Below are 22,559 nucleotides of genomic sequence, written 5' to 3'. Positions count from 1 at the left end.
CACAGATAACGAACAGCATTAGCCATTTGGGTATGTTAAGGACTGAAACTGGAAGGTGATTTGTTGCTTGTGGCTTACCATCACTGCCGCTCTATGTCTCCTAGGAAATGGTGTCAATGTTCAAATATGTATCAACAGCCACTGAAAATGAAGCTTGCCCATCTGCTCTACTCACCTGCACATAACTGTTCTGAGCCGAACAACCCACTCAGATAGCGAGGCATTGCCTGAAGGAGGCTTGACGCTATTGCTGCAACTAAACAAACAATGAGTGCAGTAATAAAAACACTGGCGCAACCAGATGGGAACTGTAACAAGAATTCTCTTTTAACTTCAAATTCACAGTGTTGCATTCCATGCTGTAAACACTCTCCGGGTTCTGTTTGATATTCAGGGATTTACCAGAGAATGACTTTTACAACAGGTCAAAGAGCCTTGATGTTCAGTGGAATATTCTGTCAAAATTAAGAAAAGGCAAATGTGCAGAAATTACAATCAATGCAGTATTCAATAATGGATAGATAACAGTAGATGAATGCTCATCATGTTTGCCTGGGTTTCAGAGTTCAAATGTATGATGAGGCCTCGCCTGTGGAGTTTGCATGTTTCCCCTTGATTCTGTGGATTTTTTGCAGATACTCTAGTTTCCTTCCAGATTCCAAAAACATGCCTGTTGGACAGTGGACTCCAAATTGTTTTAAGGTGTGAATGGTTGCTTATATGTGTGCGACCAGTCGTGTTTACAAAGTACAAAAGGAACAATTGTACATGTACTCTGCATAAAGCTATATCTGCTCACCAATATAGTCAATTCATTTAAGAACATTAGGACAATACCGCCTTTAAAAGATCCCAAAAATATTTAACAGATACTACCTGTTAGCCTATATAGTTGTTTGAAGCCCTTTAAAAATGCACACATTAGTCTGTTCCAAGGTATGCAATCTATTTTTATAATCTGTAAAATAATGGTTGTTGTTATGTTGTTATCTTGTCAAGCAAAATGGTAGCAATATATTACCATAAGAGCAACTTACTGTGGCCCCAGAGATTTTTCCATCTAACGGGGCTAGCTTTGTGCTCATAGTTGCAATGTATGTACACAGGAGCTATCCATTTTCTATAGCTTTCACTTTGGGCGAGAGGCAGGGGACATCTTGGATTGGAAATTGATGTGATATCATCGAACGTTAGTCGGACTGATCCCAATCACTCTACATTGGGTCCTCTGATTATGAGACAGTTTCAGGTCTTACGAGGTTAACTTAACCGGAAAATATATGCAAATCTGATCTACTGAAATCTCTCACGAGTAGTAATGTAGTTATAATTTCCCTAAATAATTGTATGGTCATCACTATTCGGCCTTAAAAACAACTGTGCATTCCTTCTTATGCAGTGTGATGACGTGCCGTTACACCACTCCACACTAGTTTGTGTGCCGTTCATAACCGCTGAACCTCATTTGTCTTCATAAGCAGAGGATCTCCAGTATCGTGATCAAATAGATAACTATTAAATCCTTTATCTGCAACTTTGGTCCAAAATGTCAAGTTTTGATTTCCTTGGTCTGTGTAGCCAATTGGTGGTAGTTTGTCTGTAATCACGCTGCCTAATAAACAGTGTACGAGACAAAAATCTGAACTCTCCCACTGGTGACTCAACACTTGCTATGATGCGACTTTGCTCCTGGAAAAACTGAGCAGAGTGTTACGAAATGCATGACAGGAGGAGATCAAGTCAGAGCTATGAAATAAGAGCCGGTTTGCAAGGAGGGGTTCGCGTACAGCTGAGACACTATCGCAAAATGCTTAGATCAAGAGATAGCAGGGCAGGGACACGTGGGTCAGCTCACCTTGAATAGAATGTCCACTGAGCTGCAAATGCACACACATGCCTTATGAAACTTGAATACCGCTATTTGTGGCTTCACATTAGCAAGCATGGCTGAGCATGGGCAAGGAGGATAGCTGATGAAAGAAGATACAGGAAAAGAAGAGAGCGCCCAAAATACAGCCTAAATGTACTCAGAGTGCTGATTTTCCTACAGTAATAAAGTAAGGGTTATGTAAAGGCTTTGATAATCTCCATATTTTTTTATTTTTAATGGGTTTGAATAACTACTGTATGTCATGCAAGAGTGAGAATTAACTCAGCTCAGCTTTAGTAGTTTAGGGACAGCAGTCTGGCGACATAAGAGCAGAGTTGTGCCTACATGAAGATCTGTACGGTGAAGTTGATTTCCACCAACACCATCTTCAATAATAAGAAATTTACATACAAAGGTGCCAAACTTATTTTAACAAATTTTGCATGAAAAAAGTTTTTCAGTCATGCTAAATGTTAACTATGAGCCAAGATAGCCACACCAATTCACAACAGCAATGATATTGCTTGTATATTTTATTTTATGCACTGTACATGTAAAAAAAAAAAGTAACCAATAACATTGACCAATATGGGCAACAGTTGATAGCCATGTTGCACATACATGGGACGCATTTCCCCTCTCAGGCATACATACATTTAGAATCTTGTGTAAGGCTGCCTGGAAAACTAGCCGGGCTTGATGGCAGTCAAAGCACAGAGCATCACAATGGTGGTCGTCTGCTTCTCTTTAAAAAAAAAAATAAAATAAAATACTTCTCTCGTTGGCAATCAATGAGCCGTTTTTCTGCCTTGATCACAGCTAAGCTTTTTGAGCCAAGCGGAAATTAGAAGGACTGGGTGCAGTTTTTTTCAACTGTGCTTAACAACAGCCATCTCTGCTTTAATCCTGCTCCCTCCCTTATTCAAACAGTGCTGCTTTCAACACTACGAGCAGTTGAATTCACAGTATTCTTACAGCATGTTATTTTACTCCTTCCAAAGTCATCATAAAGCTTCAACTGATACTGCATAGGGAGTGTTGACACATTTTACCCATTTCTGTCCAGTGAAAATGTTACATGGTACTTTTGTAGTGTGTGTGTGTGTGGTAGATGAGCGGACGTATACAGTGTACACAATGATCCAAAACGGGAAAGACTTGTAGACATGACTGAAATAAAAAGATTTTTTTCCTATCACCAAGGCCATGGATAGTCAACCACAAATATTTCCTAACGCCCCTGCTGCCTATCAGGGCTGTATCTCACAATAGTGTTTCAGACAGTGAGCTTACAGCAGGCCACCGAGGTACAGATAAAGTGCTTTTTTTTCTTAATGCAATGCTTTAAATAATTACAAGTGACGGAAAACAAGGAAAAGGAGAAGTGGACATATCTAAAGTTCAAAATGAAATGTAAGGGCGACAAAGGATGACGATCAGTATAAACATGCACTATAATCTAAGTCATGTCAGATGGAACACTGGTCACTCTAGAGTAAGAACAGTTAATGTCATCGGATGGAGCTGTTCACATTTTGTAGATGTTAAACAAAAGGGTAAGACTTTTTGAACCGTTATGTCAAATGTCCTTGTACAAACGATGGGTTGGTGGCGCTCACATTTTAGTCATGTCAGCAGCACACTAGGATGTTTTTGCAGCCAAAAAGATGGACTTTGAAAATATAATAAATACATTCTGGTTTTTATGTCGTTCGTTGTTAGGTTCTATCGAAATATGATTGGAGAAAGAAAAAAAACATACAGGAGTAGTCCCAGAAGACCATGAAGTTCATGGCTTATTTTTTTTTTTGTTCCCATGTCCTAACATCCCTCCACCTAGGCAGCCATTTTACAACAGTCTTGTGAAAAATAAATGAAAGAAGAAGGGGTTGGGGGGGACAGCATATAAATAGTCACTGAGGCAACCGCACATACTCCCTCCTGGGTCTTGATGACAGGGTCTGAGAATTCACAAAAAAAACCTTGGAGATCTCCCTTAAGCGCACAGCCTCCTGGACAAGACGAAGACAAAAAAAGAGCACAAAGTAAAGACGATGAGTAAACAAGGCAGGTTTCAGACTTTCCTTTGCTGGAAGTTTCAACATGTGAAACCTTGATCTGATAATTCAACAATAGTCTTGTGTTTTGGAGGGGGGGGAGGAAAAAAAAAAATCGAGTACACAATTTAAATGCTTGTTGTGAGTAACAGAATCAAATCTCCACAGAAATGCACAATTCTGTTATGTTTTTTTCCCGCTTGTACTTGATGAAGGAAACATTTCTATCAGTCAGTATGGTTTAGCTGCATCACCATAATACAGTACAGTTTGGAACAATAAACTCGAATCCATCATAGCTAATCAACCATTGAGAATACATGCAAATGAAGGTTACTGTCAGCTTAGTCCTGTCAGGGGGTCGCATCATTTGTTTGGCACAGGTGATTAGCAGCATGACGACTACACTACCAGTGCGAATGAATGTTGTAAAACTAGGTTTTAAATAAACAGAGGCCAACGGACTTCAATACGTGGCTAACTTACGCTTTGAATACAAACACAGTGGTACCTCTACTTTTTTAAATGGAAATTAATTCATTCCGGAAGTTATTCTGTAATGTGATTTTTTTGTAAGAAGAAGCGCATTTTACATGTGGATAGCGTAATCTGTTCCAAGACACCGTACACCCCACCCCAGCACCCAAAATAAGCATTTGAAGTACATAATGTAAAAAATAATAGAAAAATGATATTTATTTACCTTTGCCGTTGGGCGACTATGCAAAGAGAAGGGTGAGGACAAGCAAAAGGCATGGTGGGGGACGGAGGAGGCGGCAAACTGACAGCCGAGAGAAAACAGACGTTCGAACTTATGCATGGACACAACTTTAAAGTTTCTTGGGGCCTGTGGTGACCAAAGATGAAGAAACTTGCAAAAAAAAAAAAAAAAAAGTTGTACTTTTCCAATGTGCGTTAGCTTGTGACACTGTATGACAGTACTAGTGTGCAATTGAGTGTCCAAGGAAATCAAAAAGCATCATGAGTAAAGAATGACATCCCTCTTACCCAGTGGGATGCCAGGAAGATGCTACGGCGATAGCCAATGGGAGAGCAGATCTATCGTGCCACACAAACCAAGATACAGGAAGAGGATCATAGAGAAGAAACGTTCGTAAGTAGAGGTACCACTGTAAACTGTTGCCTACATTCATGCAGATCTCCACTACGGGCATCTTCTGATGATATTAATACAAAACTCGTAAGGAAACAGGAGTCTGGAATATTTACAGAGACACTAAAATATTTACAGAAAAGCTGACATCACTCCTATACTACTGGGTAGACTTTACACCGATCTGATTGGGCTGATCTTTATCAGCCGATATTTAGCATTTTATGCTGATTGGCTTTTATTTAATAATTCTCCGATCCGATCATTGGCTCGGCAAATTATGAAACAAAAGCATAAAATGTTAGAAATATTGGCTGAGGCCGAATGGCAGAGCTGATCAATGATGTGTTTGAAAAAGACATTTACTTTGCGTCGCCGTTGTGGACAGCACATTTGAATACAAAAGCTAGTATGTTTTAGCCTTGTGGCGAGTCTTTTGATGTTTACAGTAAATATCTGACGGCCAGTGAAGTTATTTAAAAAAAATGTCAGCAATGTGGAAGACAAAATGTAATGCCTGTATCCGGCTACAAAACAAATTTTCTCTTTCATGATTGTACCATGTCAGACTACTGCAATAAAAGCTTGTATACCACCTCATCCATTTTTTTATGATCATTGGAACTTCAATTCAAATGGGACCAGATAAATTCATAACCGTGGGGACGTCAAGGCATATGGAGACCTATATGTCGAAGGTGGAAGCGCACCGGCATCCAAGAGGAAAGACATTGACCTTGCAAGCCTGTGAATTTATGCTCCCTACCCAACAAAATGGACATGCTACATCTGACAATTTTGGACGTTTGTCCTGCTGTGTTTTACAGAGACCTAGCTTTGTGTACTTGTCCCCGATGGTGCTGTAATGCTTCCGCCTTCCATCTTGACTGGGGAAACTGCGCGTCATGGAGTTATGGAGGTCAACAGAAGGAGGCAGGATATGTTTATCAATGAAAAATTGTGTCCTGGCATCACAGAGCTCAGCATACACTGCAGCCCAGCTAGAGAATCTGTATTTTAACTGTAATCCATTTTACTCGTCTCGAGTATGATTCTTTCATTCTTGCCAGTGTTCACTTAAGTGAACACAAATGCCACACTGTGAACACTTGCTGAAAAAGAGTCAGATCCATATTGCCGGCAGTAAGATGGACTAATTTCTGGTGAGGGCTAGACTCCACTAAGGCTGCTCTTTTTCACAGAGTCTGTTCAAAATTTTTATTAACAGAATTTCTAGAGGGTCCGGTTTGATGACCTCAGTACCGCATCTCTGGCTATTGCAGATGATGTGGTTCTGTTGGCTTCATCATGCCATGATTGCCAACTCTCACTGGAGCGGGTCACAACAAACTGTGAACGGGCTAGGATAAAAACTAGCACTTCCAAATGGACTGTGGTCCTCAGTCGGAAAAAGGTGGCCTGCCATCTCCAGGTCATGGGGATGACATTCTGTCCCAAGTGGAGTACTTCAAGAATCTTGGGGTCTTGTTCACGAGTGAAGTAAGAATGGAACGAGAGATCGACAGCTGGTATCGGTGCAGTGTCTGGAGTGATGCAGACTTTGTTTCAGTCCATTGTGGTAAAGAAGATGCTAAGCCGGAAGGCTTAATCTATCTTCCTACCCTCAGCTATGGTCACGAGCTGTGGGTCGTGACCCAAAGAACAAAATCCTGGATACAAGCGGCCGAAATGAGTTTCATACATAGGGTGCCTGGGTTCTCTCTTAGTGATAGGGTAAGAAGTTCGGTCATCCGGGAGGGTCACAGAGTACAGCTGCTACTCTTCCACATTAAGAGGAGCCAGATGAGGTGGTTGGGGCATCTGATTCAGATGCATCCCTGGTGAAGTGTTCCGGGCACATCCCACTGGGAGGAGTTCCAGGCAGGGGACGACCCAGGACACGCTCGAGGGATTGTGTCTCTCGGCTAGCCTGAAAACACCTCGGGAACCCCCAGATGAAGTGGCTGGGGAGAGGGAAGTCTGGGCGTCCCTGCTAAAGCTACTGTCCCCATGACCCAACCTCGGATAAGTGGTGGAAAATGGATGGTTGGATAAATTTATCAGGCCATTTTATTAAGTGATGTAGTGCTGGTGACGTATTAATAATCAATTTACAGCTTTCGTTTCCTCTACGGTTGTCTTGCACAGTATATTAACATATTTTCCTCTACAAAGATGTACAAATTTGAGTGCTCTTTTACTCTTCAAAGTTAGCAAATCTGTGATGCTGTTTCAGTCAGACCTATGCGAGAGGTGGACTATTCCACCCAATAACTTTTCGTCACAATAACTTACACATAACAAGGCATCCCAGTCTTATTCTCCATCCGTCCTTTGTTTCGTTATCACGTTACTTGTCTAAAACTATTTTTTTTCACCGTCATGGAGAACAAATGTGAAACCACCCCATCCAAACAGCAGAGAGCAGTTAGGCTGGGATGCTCCACTTTGTGCTCATCATTAGCATGATAACAGCAAGGCCACACAATCCATTCATTTTCCAAGCCACTTATCTTCACAAGGGTCACAGGAGTGCTGGAGTCTATCCAAATTGACTTCAGGTGACACGATTCCTACAACTCAATGTGATATGCAAAATTCAAATACTGCAGTAAAAAGAAGTTAAACTAATTTACTATGTAGCCCAAAATAGTGACCTCCCAGTCAATTCAAATGGTGAGTCAGCAAAGCTCTATCGGGCATTCCTTCTAAATTACAAATCTTATATATTCAGTATACACTCATGTGCGCCAGCCGTGGCAAACCTAAGAACTAACGGGGGGAAGAAACATTATTTCAGTGATAAAGTCTTTCGGTCCAAAACTAAAAATGCACTTTGAGCAAGTTTTGACCAAAACATTTCAGTGACCGAAATTTTGGCTAGTCAATTGTTGGTTGATGTAGACACACCATATATATGGCGTTTGAGCATAGTTCTGCCTAACTCAAAACAGTAAGACTCAGTAGGTGGTGGTTTAATACACAGTAAAAAATTTTCCTAAATGAATCAAGCCTATCCAAATGGGATGTGAAACACGGACATGTATTTCAATGCTACGTCAGTCAGAGTTGATGAAATGTTGAGCAATGGCCATTGGTACACACAAGGTCAATAACATAATAGTTATAATACCTAAGAGCCAGCAGCCAACTGGATAGTTGCTATTATTGTCAAAAGTAGTTGTTTTTCTCTTTCACATCATACCCTTAATTTGTTGTTTAAATTTTACACATAACACAAACATTTAATACACAGTTTTATCTGCAAGGTAGCATTATTTTCACATTACTCATTTAAAAGTTAAGTGCCAAAAGGTCACATGCCATCAAAAAAAATGTTTTCCCCCCACGGTTTATTGCATAAAATAAATAAAAGTATCAGTGAACTGGTTTAAGTTTGACATCAATGCTATTTGTCTGTTGTGTGCAATAGCCAATGAAAGTCAAAAGGCAGAAAAATGAGCTGCTCTATTTCAGGTGCTACATACAGTGAAGAAGAAAAGTATTTGAACACCCTGCTAAAGTATTTCAACACCCTGCTATATTACAAGTTCTCCCACTTAGAAATCATGGAGGTGTCTGAAATTATCATCATAGGTGCATGTCCACTCTGAGAGATATAATCTAAAAAGAAAATTCCAGAAATTACAACAATTTGTGTTATGCAGGTGCAAATAAGTATTTGAACACCTGTCCATCAGTTAGTATTCTGACCCTCAAAAACCTGCTAGTCCGCTTTTAAAAGTCCACCTCTACTCCCATGTATTATCCTGAATCAGATGCGCCTGTGTGAGGTCGTTAGCTGCATAAATACACCTGTCCACCCCATACAATAAGTAAGACTCAAACTTGTAACATGGTCAATACCAAAGCGCTGTCCAAAGACAACCAGAGACAAAATTGTACAACTATACACGGCTGGAAAGGGCTACGGAGAAATTGCCAATCACCTTGGTGAAAAAAGGTCCACTGTTGGAGCAATCATTAGAAACTGGAAGAAGCTAAACAATCTCAACCAGAGTGGAGACCCATGCAAGATATCACCTCGTAGGGTCTCAATGATCCTTATAAAGGTGAGGAATCAGCCCAGGACTACACGACAGGACATAGTCAATGACCTGAAAAGAGCTGGTACCACCGTTTCCAAGGTGAGTGCTGGCAATACACTAAGACGTCATGGTTTGAAATCATGCATGGCACGGAAGGTTCCCCTGCTTAAACCAGCACATCTCAAGGCCCGTTTTAAGTTTGCCAATGACCATTTGGATGATCCCGAGGAGTCATGGGAGAAAGTTTCCTGGTCAGATGAGACCAAAATTGAACATTTAGGTCATAATTACACAAACCGTGTTTGGAGGAAGACGAATGATGAGTTCCATCCCAAGAACACCATCAATATTTGAAGCATGGGGGTGGTAGCATCATACTTTGGGGGTGTTTTTCTGCACATGGGACAGGACGACTGCACTGTATTCAGGAGAGGATGACCTGGTCATGTATTGTGAGATTTTGGGGAACAACCTCTTTCCCTCAGTCACAGCATTGACGCTGGGTCATGGCTGGGTCTTTCAACATGACAATGACCCAAAGCACACAGCCAAAAAAACCAGGGAGTGGCTCTGTAAGAAGAATATCAAGGTTCTGGCATGGCCTAGCCAGTCTCCAGACCTAAACCCAATAGAAAATCTTTGGAGGGTGCTGTAACTCCCTGTTTCTCAGCGACAGCCCAGAAATGTGTCTGATCTAGAGATTTGTGTGGAGGAGTGGCCCAAAATCCCTCCTGCAGTGTGTGCAAACCTGGTGAACAACTACAGGAAACGTTTGACCTTTGTAATTGCAAACAAAGACTACTGTACTAAAATAACATTGGTTTTCTCAGGTGTTCAAATACTTATTTGCAGCTGCATCACACAAATAAATCGTTAAAAAAAAAAATCATACATTGTGATTTCTGGATTTTTCTTTTTAGATTATCTCTCTCACGGTGGACATACACATAGGGACATGCACATTCAGACCCCTCCACGATTTCTAAGTGGGAGAATTTGCAATATAGGATGGTGTTCAAATACTTATTTTCTTCACTGTATCACGGTACTTGTTATTCAAGCACTCATCCACCCACTCAACTTTGGAAAATGGCTGAAGGAAAGAGTCTTGCAAAGCTCAAAACTTGTACTTTACATTACCTGTTGACCTCAGAGAAATCGAGGAATAACTGCATTTGATGCATTTTGGGATAAAATCGACAGCATTTCAGAACCACAACTGTGCTGTGTTTGGCACATTTGATGAAGGATAACATCATAAACTTTGAGGAGTAGAGCGAAACCTGGAGTTGTGCCATTATATCGATTACCCATGTTTCGACCAGCCGTAAGTACTTTTATGTACACGAGGAAATCATAATGAAAAGTAATATTAAAATAACATCAACACATTTGGACAATGCAAGCATGAGCAGCCAAAGTGGGTTGTTCAACTCAGGGATGAGAATGACCAATTCGGAAAAACACTGAAAATGTCTGTCGCTTGGGCTGGGGTGGGAGGGTGTGTGTGTGTGTGTGTGGGGGGGGGGGGGTTGTCGAGTTTCCTCCTGGATACTTTTTGCTCCTATCGGAACACAGAGTGCACAGCACTTTGCCGGGAATGTCCACTTTTTGTATGCGTTCGGTTAGACATGTTGATACCGTTTTCCATCCTATCTGCACAGTTACACTTTTTTCAAGCCATGCCCGTCTGAAACAGTTTTTGATTCCAGCATCCTTGTCAATTGCCGTCGCTCGATCTTCATTCTTTTTTTCTAACACTTTCGCCATCGTAAAACTTTGAACACCACGTCACTCAGTTTGCTCTATCTAAGTCCCACTTGCCATTATTTGGCTAACTAACAAGTTATACTGCGATTTCTGAGAACCGAGAACACATGCACATTGCAATGGTGAAAATTGATTAACCACTAACACGATTGGATCGTAATACTGTATAACTCTGTTGTCCAATCGAGTAATCTGCCGCAAACATGTTTTAATGTTTATTTCGCAAAATGCAAATATTTACACTACCGAGCAACTTAGAACGGCTATGATAGTCGTGGTTGTGCTAGCACTAAGCTGAACTTGCAGCTCGGAGACCACCATCGAGAGCCAGGGGCACGATACCCCACCCCCGAAATTTTCTCAACGGATTTGCGCTTATCTCGAGAATGGTCATTTTGGTCTGAAAAAGTTGGAAATTCGCTGATCGACGGAAAATTCTCATCCCTGTCAACTACATAGTTATCGGTATTCAGATTTAGGCCATATCTGGCAGGTATCATGATCACTATTGCGACATCATCAGTAAAGTAAAACTAACCTCTCTCATGATGGTCTCGCAAGCTATTTCAATATTCAAATTAAGGGGATCAACGATTCAATTAGAGAAAGGCTCATTTACATATTAAATATTCTTTTCATAAGAATCCAGTTTCATTTGCCTTGCATTTTGGACCATCTCAAATTACTTGGGGAAAAAAAATTGATCTGGGCATGTCCTAACCAAATTATCTTGAAAACCCAATAACATCAAAGTTTTTTTTTTTTTTTTTTTTTTTTTTTTTTTTTTAAGTGTGGTGTTGGACGATGACAGTTCATGCTTTTATTATGGAAAGTTTGACTCTGGAACAATTCAATTTCAATCATTTCCTAAGAGAAAACCAGCGTTGCATGCCCTGTGACTAACTAGTGAGGGCAACCTGCCTCTCCCCTATTGTGAAATGGGATAAATTCCATCCTCAATTTTAATTCAGCATTTATAGTTTTAGAAACACATCTCTTTTAGAGAACAGATTCAACTTTGGCATTATACCACATTGGTGGCAAAGGCACAATGATGTTTCAATACTGATAAGCAGTTATTTGGTTTTGAAAATTGTGCTCTTATACTTCACTCAACATTTGAAGAGCCCAACTATTATTGAATTTATTAAATATGTTTGGTTCTGCATAACAGACTCACGTCACATGGATTTTCATGGAAAATACCAGTGACGCGAGACTTGTTTTTTTTCAGCTCTTGAAATAAGTGCATTTCCATCATGTGACATTATAGTTGTAAACCTGGTGGAGTATTGCTTGAATAGTATAGCATAACAAATGCACTGAAACATTCACTGTCTGTCTGAATGTTTTTAGCTTGTCCTGTCAAACCTGTTTCATGTGTTTGCCTGAACTGAACAAGACCCGCTTGTAAAATGGATTCTTAATCTCAGTGAGGTTTTGCTGGCTAACCACACGTTTTTTGAGAATCGAAAAATGAAATATACTAGCATATGTTCATATAACCACACATAACCTCAAATGGTTTTCAACGTGTCAACTAACCTATGTGTCGCAGTGAGAAAGTAGAGATGTAATCTCTGGGCTCATGTGTCCAACAGCTTTGGCTGCCTCCAAGATGGCTCTCCGGTACATCCCTTTCTTTTTGCGGTTGAAACGGGACCTGAATAGCTCTCTGAATGGGGAAAGTTTGGCAACAGAGAGCTGGGATGTGGTAGGGGAACCAAACCACGCCACCTTTGCCTCGGGCCACTGGGCCTCGCAAGTGGCAGTTTCCTCTTTCCGGGTGCCGCTGATACTGAGGACACGTGCAGGCCACCAGGGGAAGCCATGGATTTTCCCCCATACAATATCTCCCACCGCCACAGCATGACCTTCTTCTGTCACACATTTTGTCATGCTGCGAGTGTGTAACCGCACAGTGAGTGGGGGCACTGTCTTGCAATCGTCCCGTGAAGGTATTGAAGATGAGGTTACAGAGAGGTCTTCACCAGGAGCCAAATCACAGAGCTCTGGTGACGTGCCATCAGAGCTGAAGGACTTCGACTCATCTAGGCTGTCACTACTGCAAACTGACAGGCTAGAGGAATCTGCTTTTCGCTTACGGAAATTGATGAGAAGGGTTAGGTCATTGTGGCCGCGCTCTGCTTCCTCTCCAGAACTCCCTGACCAACACTCCAAAGAGTTCTTTCCTTCCCCCGAATCCTCAGAGTGGGTGAGGCAGGGTCCTGGTGCCCTTGGACTTCGTCTTCTGGCATCTCCTACAAGTTCAGCCTCGTATTCAACAATGCTCTCGTCATGCTTCCTCTGTGGGTGTCTCAAGCGAATATTTGGAGATGGTAAATCCTGACACACTGTTGTGAACGGCCTTGTCAGTTTGAGTTTGGGAATGGATACTGTGAGACCAGACCGTCGAGCGTCTAAAATGTGTCGTTGCTCCTTGGTAGGATTAGAAGATAGCTTGCCATTGTCTCCCAAGCCATTATGCGCTAGCTGCTTGGGACAGAATGGTTTTACTGAACCGTGGACTCGCGACGGGATCTTCATGACCTCTCCTTTGCCCTGTGGAGTGCTGTAAGAAATTTTTATGACTGGACTATGGGGTATAACGTCACCTCCAGGGAATTTATCCGCTTCAACTTCACTTCTTTTGTCTTTCCTGAGGCGCTTGCTGTCAATGCTGGTGCTATTTTCCCGTCTCTTATTGTCCTTGGATGCAACTACATCATTTTTCTTTGAGAGCTTATTAGGTGTATCTTTGTTATCGCCATCATCGTCACTGTGTAGTGTATTCTCTTTTCTGGAGTTCTTTGTGTTGTTCAAACCATCTTTGCTGTCCTCATCACTATTCAAGGTGTTTTTGCACTTTTCACAAAGTACTTGCCGTGGCCGCAGACGGATAGTACTCATCGTCATCCGGCCAGGCTCTCGTGTCCGCCTCTTCTTTCTCTTAATGGGTCGGGGAGGGGGTTGTGGTACCCATTGGCTGTAGCTATGGCGTACCCATAATGGATGGGGGAAGGGGGCTCCTTCAAAATAAGGAGGGTAGAGCGTCTGCCCAGCTGGCACTGGTGTGGGAACTGGACAAAGCGGAGGCGCAGTGGGTATACTGCTTTCAGGGAGAGTATTTTCATCCTTTGGTCTCTGTGATGCCTGGCTGGGAGATTTGGAATCTTGCTCCTCACCCTGAACATCTGGTATTTCACAAGTTTTTTTAGATACTGCGAAGTCAACTGGTTTTGTTGCAAAATCTGGTAGACAGAAGAGTCCGGTCCTGAAATGATGAAGAGAGGAAAGAAGAATAAATTAATTACGAATTTAGTGGTCTTCCAGCATAAAAGTTAATTCAGCTTTGCCAAACCTTTGTTGTTTCACAGAGAAATTACATTCAGAGCTTGAGTGCTTTTATTTCACCACATCCATTTGCATGTGAAATAGTTCAAACATATATAATATTGGTGTTTTATCTAATCTGAAATAGAAACAGCCCAATTTACAGACGATATAGTATGGGTAGGTTTGAAAAAATAATTATAATTTAACAAGAAACCTATCGTATCATAAAATAATATCTGCAACACTGTTTCACAAAGAAATAGTCAATGTTTTCACACACATCATCGGCATCCTCAATACAGAGGGTTATGACGGGACAGTTTGATGATTTTAAGGTTAAAAATGGCACCTAATGAACTTGTATGTGCAGCGGTGCGAAAATACTTGTCACACGGCACAAGAAGGCAGTTACCATTGTACTCACTGTTTTGCATTGGCCCGTGTTAACAATTATACAGTAGAAGTGTTTTCCATACATATATTTTACTGTAATTATGACCAGGGAGTGCGGCAAGCATGCAATGAACTAGTTTGTGCAGTGGTCTAAGGATACGTCTTCACGAAGCACAAGGAGAAACACTCCACTAGTTTTAGTGTTTTTTTGTATAAATATTCACTTTAATAATAATTATTATGCTATGAAAATGACAGATTTAAAACACATTTGATTTTAGGTCTGTGAAATGATTTTGACATTCACTTGACGTGTGTAATGTGTTCCCTCTAAATGATTATGACTTTTTGTCCCCATATCATTTTAGTTTTGTAACTTTAGAACTATGCCAAGTTGTAACCAACTTGAAGTTTACTTCCTGGAATTTGGCTCTTTTCAGAACAGTCATTACATTTCTTTGTACAAATGTAAAGTTCAAAGGGGAAAAAAAACAAGGGGCATGTAGGAGCATCTATTTTACCATTTGTTTTACTTTGACTGGGCTAACTCTCCAACCCTTCTTTTTACCTGTATTCTGAAAATTCTTGACCAGCAGGGTTCAGGGACACACATGGAAATGTCAAACTATTTGGCAATGCATAGAAGATATTTTGTTTTTATTTTCATTCATATCTACCCGAATACAAGTGTTATTTCTGTGCTGCTTTCATGAGTGGACAAAAGTACCGAGGGATGTCTCGAAAAACCAAATCTCCTAGCCTCAACCTCTTAACAGCAAAATAAAAATAAAAACAAAAAAAACATGAATCACTTGGGATTCTGAGGTATACTCTTAATAAGGAATCAGGAGATTGTTTCTATTTATTTACACATCCCTGTCTACCGAGGGGGTTTTGTGAGGTGAGAGTATTCATTAGTGCACAATTAGGAAGCTGGGATCCCCTGGAGAAGAGGCAGTCACTCCTGAACAAAAGTCTCTTGATGCTTATTTCCCTCCATTGATGGAGCACTATGGAATAACATTATTCACCTTTACAGTGACTTCACAGGACGCACATTGCTGCCTGTGAAAGAGAACAGGCAGGGCCCGGTCAAGTATACCACAAGGACACAGTGTGTAACTCAATAAAACATCCTTTCACGTAGTACACATGAACTGGCCTATGTAGAGTTAACAAAAGGTAATGTTATTCGGACAAAGTCAACATATTTTATAACTTCAAGTCAAGACCTATTTAAAATGACTGAATGGTTCACAGGAAAAGCAATTTTCACATACTTGGGAGCAACTTTGTTCTAATCTGATTCTGCTCATCTATTAATAGTCAAATACCAGGCTCTTTATAAAGGCGCACAACACGAAGAAAAATGTTTGACACACACATAAAAAGAAGCAGAGAAAAAAATTACACATTGGTCCATCGCAGCAATTGTATGCCTTTATGGCCCTCACATTTCAAATGGGCTGCCTTTTACCTGTCAAAACATCAAGTTGATCAAAGAATAGACAAAATGTCTCTTGGAAACCAAGATAGATTAAATGTCAATGATCTGGGATTACATTAAATCACATTATTATTTTTTCACGTCTCCACAGTTGTATTAGTAGAATGATCAAAAAATATGGCTATTTATCAGCCAGGCTACAATACCTCAAATATTTGTAAGAGAGGTTCACCAAAGAGAATCAGTGATGGAAAAAGAAAAATGTTTTGAAAGATCACATATGTACTGAATGCCGATGATCAATTCCTTATTATTAGTGAATTAAAGAAGCTGATCTGTATGATAAGGCTAACAATAAGCTATAGATGAACTCACTGACATTAGCTATTATTCCTATGAAGCCATTCTCAATCTTAGTAAATGGAACGTCTATCTTGACAAACATATGACACCCTTGTGGTGAAAACACAGCATTCGGTTATATTATTGTCAGCTGTTATAAAAACACGACCATGAGCTAGAATGCTAGGAAGAGAGCTACAATGTCAGCTACAATAATCCCATGTATTTGTAATGAGGCCCAGGCGGCTAACTAGCCAGCATCCACGCTATATTAGCTTCGAGCTAAGTCAAATTAATGTGAGCCACAAATGATCAAAGTCAAGATAAAAAATGACACTCACTTTTTGTTGCAGTCAAGTAATATCCCCGTATAGCTCCTATCTCGATAGGTCAGCGTCACCAGTAGCGTATCGTTAACGATTTGATCGATTGTGACAGGTAGCCGAGAGCCGGCCAGCAGCTCCTCGGCCGCAGCCTCCATGTTTCCCGTGGTGAGGTGTCCGGCTCGGCGGTGCTCGATCCGGGCCAAGGGAGCCACGGTCGCGTCGGCTAAGGATCCGTCTCCCCTTCGCTATTGAAGCAGGAGGCTACAGCGGGGCATAAAATGACGCCATCACCCCTACCGAGTCAATTACAGCAGCAGTGCCACCGCTGACATCACACTGCCTGTGCAAGCAAGAGAAGCAAAAATCTCTCGAGACAAGCCAGGCCTTCCTTTTCTCTGCCTCACTTTTGCATGATCGCGGTCATTAGTGGCCACCTTTTGCCTCGAAAATGTCGGCAGCTTGACGAACGCTATGGGATTTTATTCATTGTGTTTCACGCAAAATGTATGAACATTTATTTAAGTAACATATAGTACACTTACTAGTTTGCTCAAGACCAATTAGCATTTTGCTCTAAAATCAACTTTTGACTCCATGTTTTGTCACACCTGATTTAAGAAAATAAATGGTGGGTCAAATAAGGTCTTAGTTACTGAATGTAAAGTTAGTTTATTATCATTTTTGTAGCCTTGTGGGTCTCTCTCTCTGCTCCCATAGAAGGTCAAAATGTCATTTTTGCATTTGTACTCGCAGACTTACCATAGATTTCCAATATTCACCCCCTTGGTAGGTTTATCTGTTGAAAGTATGACAGTATTAAAATACAGCAGCCACACACCAAGGTTTGTATAGTACATACTGGTATTCTTCATTCTGAATAGAGATCAATAAGTGTTTCCTGTGAATATTGCAAAAGAATTCAGGCCACTTCTGCAATTTTCCCATTTTCCATTAAGAAAAAGACAACAAAAAGAAGTTTCAGTTCAATATATGATGACTTCAGTGTGGATGCTTGTGTGAATCAATTAGGTCAGACGCCTTCCATATCCAACTGATGCAATATCCTCAGCAGCTCTGCCCCTCGGGTCTTTGCATGTTCTCTGCATCTTTTTGTTTTTTGTCCTAGGATGGCCATTAAGCTGCCTTTTCAGATCTTTCTGACAAGATATGGAAGACCAAAAAAGGTCAAAGGCCTTTCATAAAATAATTCATGCCAGTGATTTCCCACCAAGTTGCTGTAACATCAGCCTTGAGAGAGCAGCAGGGGAGGGGTGCCATGGGAAATATCTAATTTCACTTAATTTGCTCGGAAATTATGACTAATTAATTAAATCTTTTGTCATCCATTTATGCCAGTGATGTAGCCTATAGGGCAAAGCAGAACACTTTAAATGCTCTCCCATTAGATGGCAGAAGGTACAATTAACCTGGGTATCTACCTATTGCCATTCATAAGACAGAATAAGTCGTGACTTCTCTTGAGTGTATTAGCTTCGTGTTGCATTAAATTAGTATAGACACCTGCTTGTGAGTAAATTATGCTTAAATTGGGCTAATAAAAGCTGGGAAACACTGAATTATGTGTACATCAAGTATCATAGCCTTTCTATTGTGAGTTGGAAAGATTTAATACATGTGATTGATGTGGCCGCAGGAAAAATATTGTCTATCATGAACCTAAGGTGGTTTTACATACTGTATGTTTATTATTTGTTTTCCCCTTAAAAACAATGGTAAATGGCACAAGGAAGAGTGCAGGTTTTCTTTAGCAGGTGTAAAAAAAAAGCCCACTGGGTATCTCCAGTTTCCCACAGGCACTGAATAAAACCTTTGGATTTTGCCAAATATCTAGCAGGTTACAAACGCTGCACTTTTACTTTGAAGGGTTTTGTGATGTACTCGTTTATTTTACTGTTTACTGCACCTCTGTCAAGATTAAAACTGACATGTCAAATAGCCCAATATTCAATACACAGCGACACTAAAGATCAAGACATACTGATATTATGAATCAACAAATGTGCGTCTTTTGTAAGATTGTTATTGTATTTCTGGTTGCAGATTGTTGCAAAGGAACACAGATGATTCTGTGTTGTCCATGATTTAATATTTGTTATTTAATATGCCACTCTATGTGGAACATATATTTTTAACTTATGTACAAAAATATTATATAATAAATCTTTAGGTGGCCTGATCATAAACGTTTTATTGTCCCACATGCCCTAATGGATACATACTGGTCTACTTTAAGGCTCCATTGGAAAGCTGTCATATAAAGGAAGCGGAACCAATATAATGACCACTCGCACCATCCAATAAAATCCAATACTGGCACGAGAGCAGTATGATAAAGTCTTTTTCCAAATATACTCCAATTATCTTCTGTTGCAGCTGAGTATTTGTTTACACAAAATATCTTGGTTTGGTTGCATTTTCCGGTGTTGCTGTGTCATACTTGGAGTTGTTAAGAGTTGTTTCTGATATTTTGGTTACCTCATGTTTTTGCACAAGTAATGTACAATTCAGCATGTCCTCAATTTACGATAATTTTGTACATAAATTGGAGCGTTTCATAGTCCATCACTAATAACTCTACTACCATGTCACAATGAGAAAAACAAACACACAACAATACAATAATCCAAAAGTGTAATAATAGAACAGCACATAAATGTGCCATATACATTGTCTGGAACTTTTCAGAATAAATATAAATCTAATGAAATGAGGAAAACGTGACATATTGATATAAAGTATACCATAATCACCAGATGCTGATTAATAAATGTATTAATCTGTGGAGAATAAAAGGCATGTGTTTTGGTTGACAAATTTGGGTGTAATTAGTTTTGGTTTTACCAACAAATAAAATGATGGCAAAATTCTTTAACATTGTTGGCCCTTAACATTCACTACTGAGTAAATAAAAACACTTTCATGCCATATGTAAAAAAGACTGAAAACTAAAATCACTAAGTACTGTGCATGCCTTCTTGTGGCGTGTCATAATGTACTGCATACTTACACCGCTGCACAAACTGGTTAATCGCACTGTTCATAACCCCAAATCGCTCCAAATCACGGAACCCTTTAGAATCCCCTGGGTGCAGTTCTTTACTGAAGCTACTATAACTACGATATAATGAACGAAAATACAACAATATGCACTGGAAGAATATTGAAACACACCCTCTGCCAGATGATATCAGACTGTACTTTAAATGTAGGGCATGAATGGTACCAGCTCTATTTTAGCATTACAGAAACTTTTTTTTTTTTTAAATCTTGTGTTGGTTTATAGTGACTATTTAAGCGTAATTTGGGGGTTGTAGGGTTTGGCTGCCCCCTTGTGGTATGCAGTTGTCAGCTGGACTTTAGTGTTTATCCATTCAGATACTGCAAGTACAGTGCTTTTTTTATCTTCTATGAAAGTGCTCAACTTGGTTTTTCTATCCTTTGATTTTGAATACTCTTTTAGAAGTCTGAAGCTTCTGTGGGTGTGTCAGATCCAGCGTCTTGCAATACTCTATAATATGATGAAAAAGAAACATCATAAGACCTCCAGGCTCCAAATGCTTACGGAGATTGAGATTGTTCATCTTTCTTTGTATTAGGACACAATAATGGTGAGTTTCCAGGACAGAATATTGTGAAAGCAGGATGACATGAATAGCCCAGGATACATCAATACTTTTCCCTGGCTCAAGAACAGCATGTACTTGTTATCCAGTCTCATTGCAGACTATGTCTTTGTGTTACAAACCGCACACAGAGTCAGCTCACACACATGCAGCCATGCAGTGAATGATTCAGAGTGAAAGAGACTGCACCACTTGAGTAGGGGTGGTGCGGACGTTGCCTTGCACAAAAGCACACCAACTGTAGGCAGCAAGCAGAATGGCATCTCTCCAACAGCTAGTTGTCATTTTTCTATAGTGGGACTTACAGACTGAACTACCGCCATCCCATATTGTGTTCTATGTTCTCAAGATTCTGAGAGTTAGAACTGTCATATCTTGTAAAGTTCAACGATTAAGAACTATTATATTCTTTGGAATGAAACCGTTACCCTGCGAACCCTTGCTAATAATGTAATGAAGTTGCTTTTGATACTGATATTATTTTTCTGGATTACTTTAGTGATACAAAAAAAAATAATAGGGCTCCTTTAAAATCATTTGATTGGGTATAAGAATAATTTACAATAATTTTCGATTAACACAATTACTTAAACGGGCTAGAAACATGCATGTTTTTGTTGTTGTTGTTTTTTTTACCAAATGATACCCATTCAACAAATACATTGACTGTTAACTACAAATTTGGCAATATAATTAAGTAAATGACTATTTATCTTTTGTCGCAATGCTTCTAGTAATACATATAACATTGAGAAGCATCTTCTTCTTCTTCTTCTTCTTCTTCTTTTGGCTTGACCCAGTTTATTTTTGTTTAATAATACTGTTTTTGTAAAGCTGTTACATTTGTGAGTTGAACATAACCAAGTACGTGCCTTGTGCTCACATTAATTCTGGCAATTCGTTACTGCCAAAGCCAAACTGCTTGTTGCAGTCTCATTTTACGTACTCTTCATTGATTGGACTAAAGGAAGGGACAATGGCAGCACAACAGACAACTGGTTAGAGCACAGGTGTCAAACTCGAGGCCCGGGGACCAGATGTGGCCTGCCGCATGATTTTATGTGGCTCACGGAGGCAAATCCTGTCTATCAACTTGCATGATTTTTTTGTTCAAATCTGTACCAAAATTCAAATTGCCATATCATAAATGATAACGTTGAGATATTACAAGCATTTTTGTGTTACCAAACAACAATAGTTGGAAAAACCCATTACCCTTGATTTCTGATTCCAAAACTAGTTCATAAATTTCATGTGTAAATCTGATGAGGCGAAGAGTCACTGATGGTGTAGTGGTACACACACCTCCCTTTGGTGCGGGCAGCGTGGGATCGATTCCCGCTCATTGAAAGTGTCGATATCTGCCCTGTGAAGGACTGGCAACCAGTTCAGGGTGTAGTCCGCCTTTTGCCCGAAGCTAGCTGGGATAGTCTCCAGCTTTCCTGCAACCCTTGTGAGGATAAGCGGCTTAAATAATGACGTGACAAATATGATGAGGCGGTTTAAGATTTGTATTGTTTCACAGCCATAACGGCCCTTTGAGGGAAACCGTAAGTACAATGTGGCCCGCGACAAAAATGAGTTCAACACCCCTGGGTGAGAGCGTCTGCCTCACAGTTCTGAAAACTGGGGTTCAAATCCAGGCCCCGCCTGTGTGGAGTTTGCATTTACTCCCCATGCCAATGAGGGTTTTCTCCAGGCACTCTGGTTTCCTCCCACATCCTCTAAACATGCATGGTAGGTTAATTAAAGACTCATGACCATAGGTGTGAATGATTGTTGCAATTGGCAGATTCTGGACCCATTGCTGAATACAACATTCTTTATGGAGAGTGACGATTTAGTGTAGTAGGTGCCAACATATGACTAGGAATACTGGAACCTCAAAATAAGAGTCACTTGCAACAGGAGAGTCGGCAGTTTTGCATAAGCAGGGAAGTTACCTCAACAGTGCAGCACACTACTGTGAGGTTCTTCCCATAATTGTGTGTTCTTTACATGGTGCATCATGAAAAAGGAGCTAATTAGACATCTCATGTCAAATATGTTTTCATTTTTTTCAACTTTCCTGGGTAGAGAAATGGAACTGCTGCATCAGAATGTGCAAGTGCTCAAAATGTAATTTATGTGAGATATTTCAGTTAGAAAGGTTTGAACGCTTGAGTCAAGGTATAAAAAAAAAAAAAGAGATAACTGCTTAGGTGTACTGTA

General features: G+C 40.3%; 1 protein-coding gene across 1 annotated transcript; it reads right to left on the bottom strand.

The window, feature by feature from the left end:
* Positions 1 to 2,372: 2,372 nt before the first annotated feature.
* pwwp2b (PWWP domain containing 2B) lies at positions 2,373 to 17,312 on the bottom strand. Its single transcript, XM_061837494.1, has 3 exons — positions 16,720 to 17,312; positions 12,406 to 14,134; positions 2,373 to 3,882 (listed from the first exon to the last, which is right to left on the bottom strand). Exons 1-2 carry the CDS (start codon positions 16,857 to 16,859, stop codon positions 12,406 to 12,408), a joined length of 1,869 nt encoding a protein of 622 aa, XP_061693478.1. The 5' UTR covers positions 16,860 to 17,312; the 3' UTR covers positions 2,373 to 3,882.
* Positions 17,313 to 22,559: the final 5,247 nt, after the last annotated feature.

The sequence above is a fragment of the Syngnathoides biaculeatus genome, chromosome 12, assembly GCF_019802595.1.
Source record: "Syngnathoides biaculeatus isolate LvHL_M chromosome 12, ASM1980259v1, whole genome shotgun sequence".
Classification (NCBI taxonomy): domain Eukaryota; kingdom Metazoa; phylum Chordata; class Actinopteri; order Syngnathiformes; family Syngnathidae; genus Syngnathoides; species Syngnathoides biaculeatus.
Note: the sequence above shows the minus strand (reverse complement) of the source record. Positions and strands in the feature narration are given on the sequence as shown.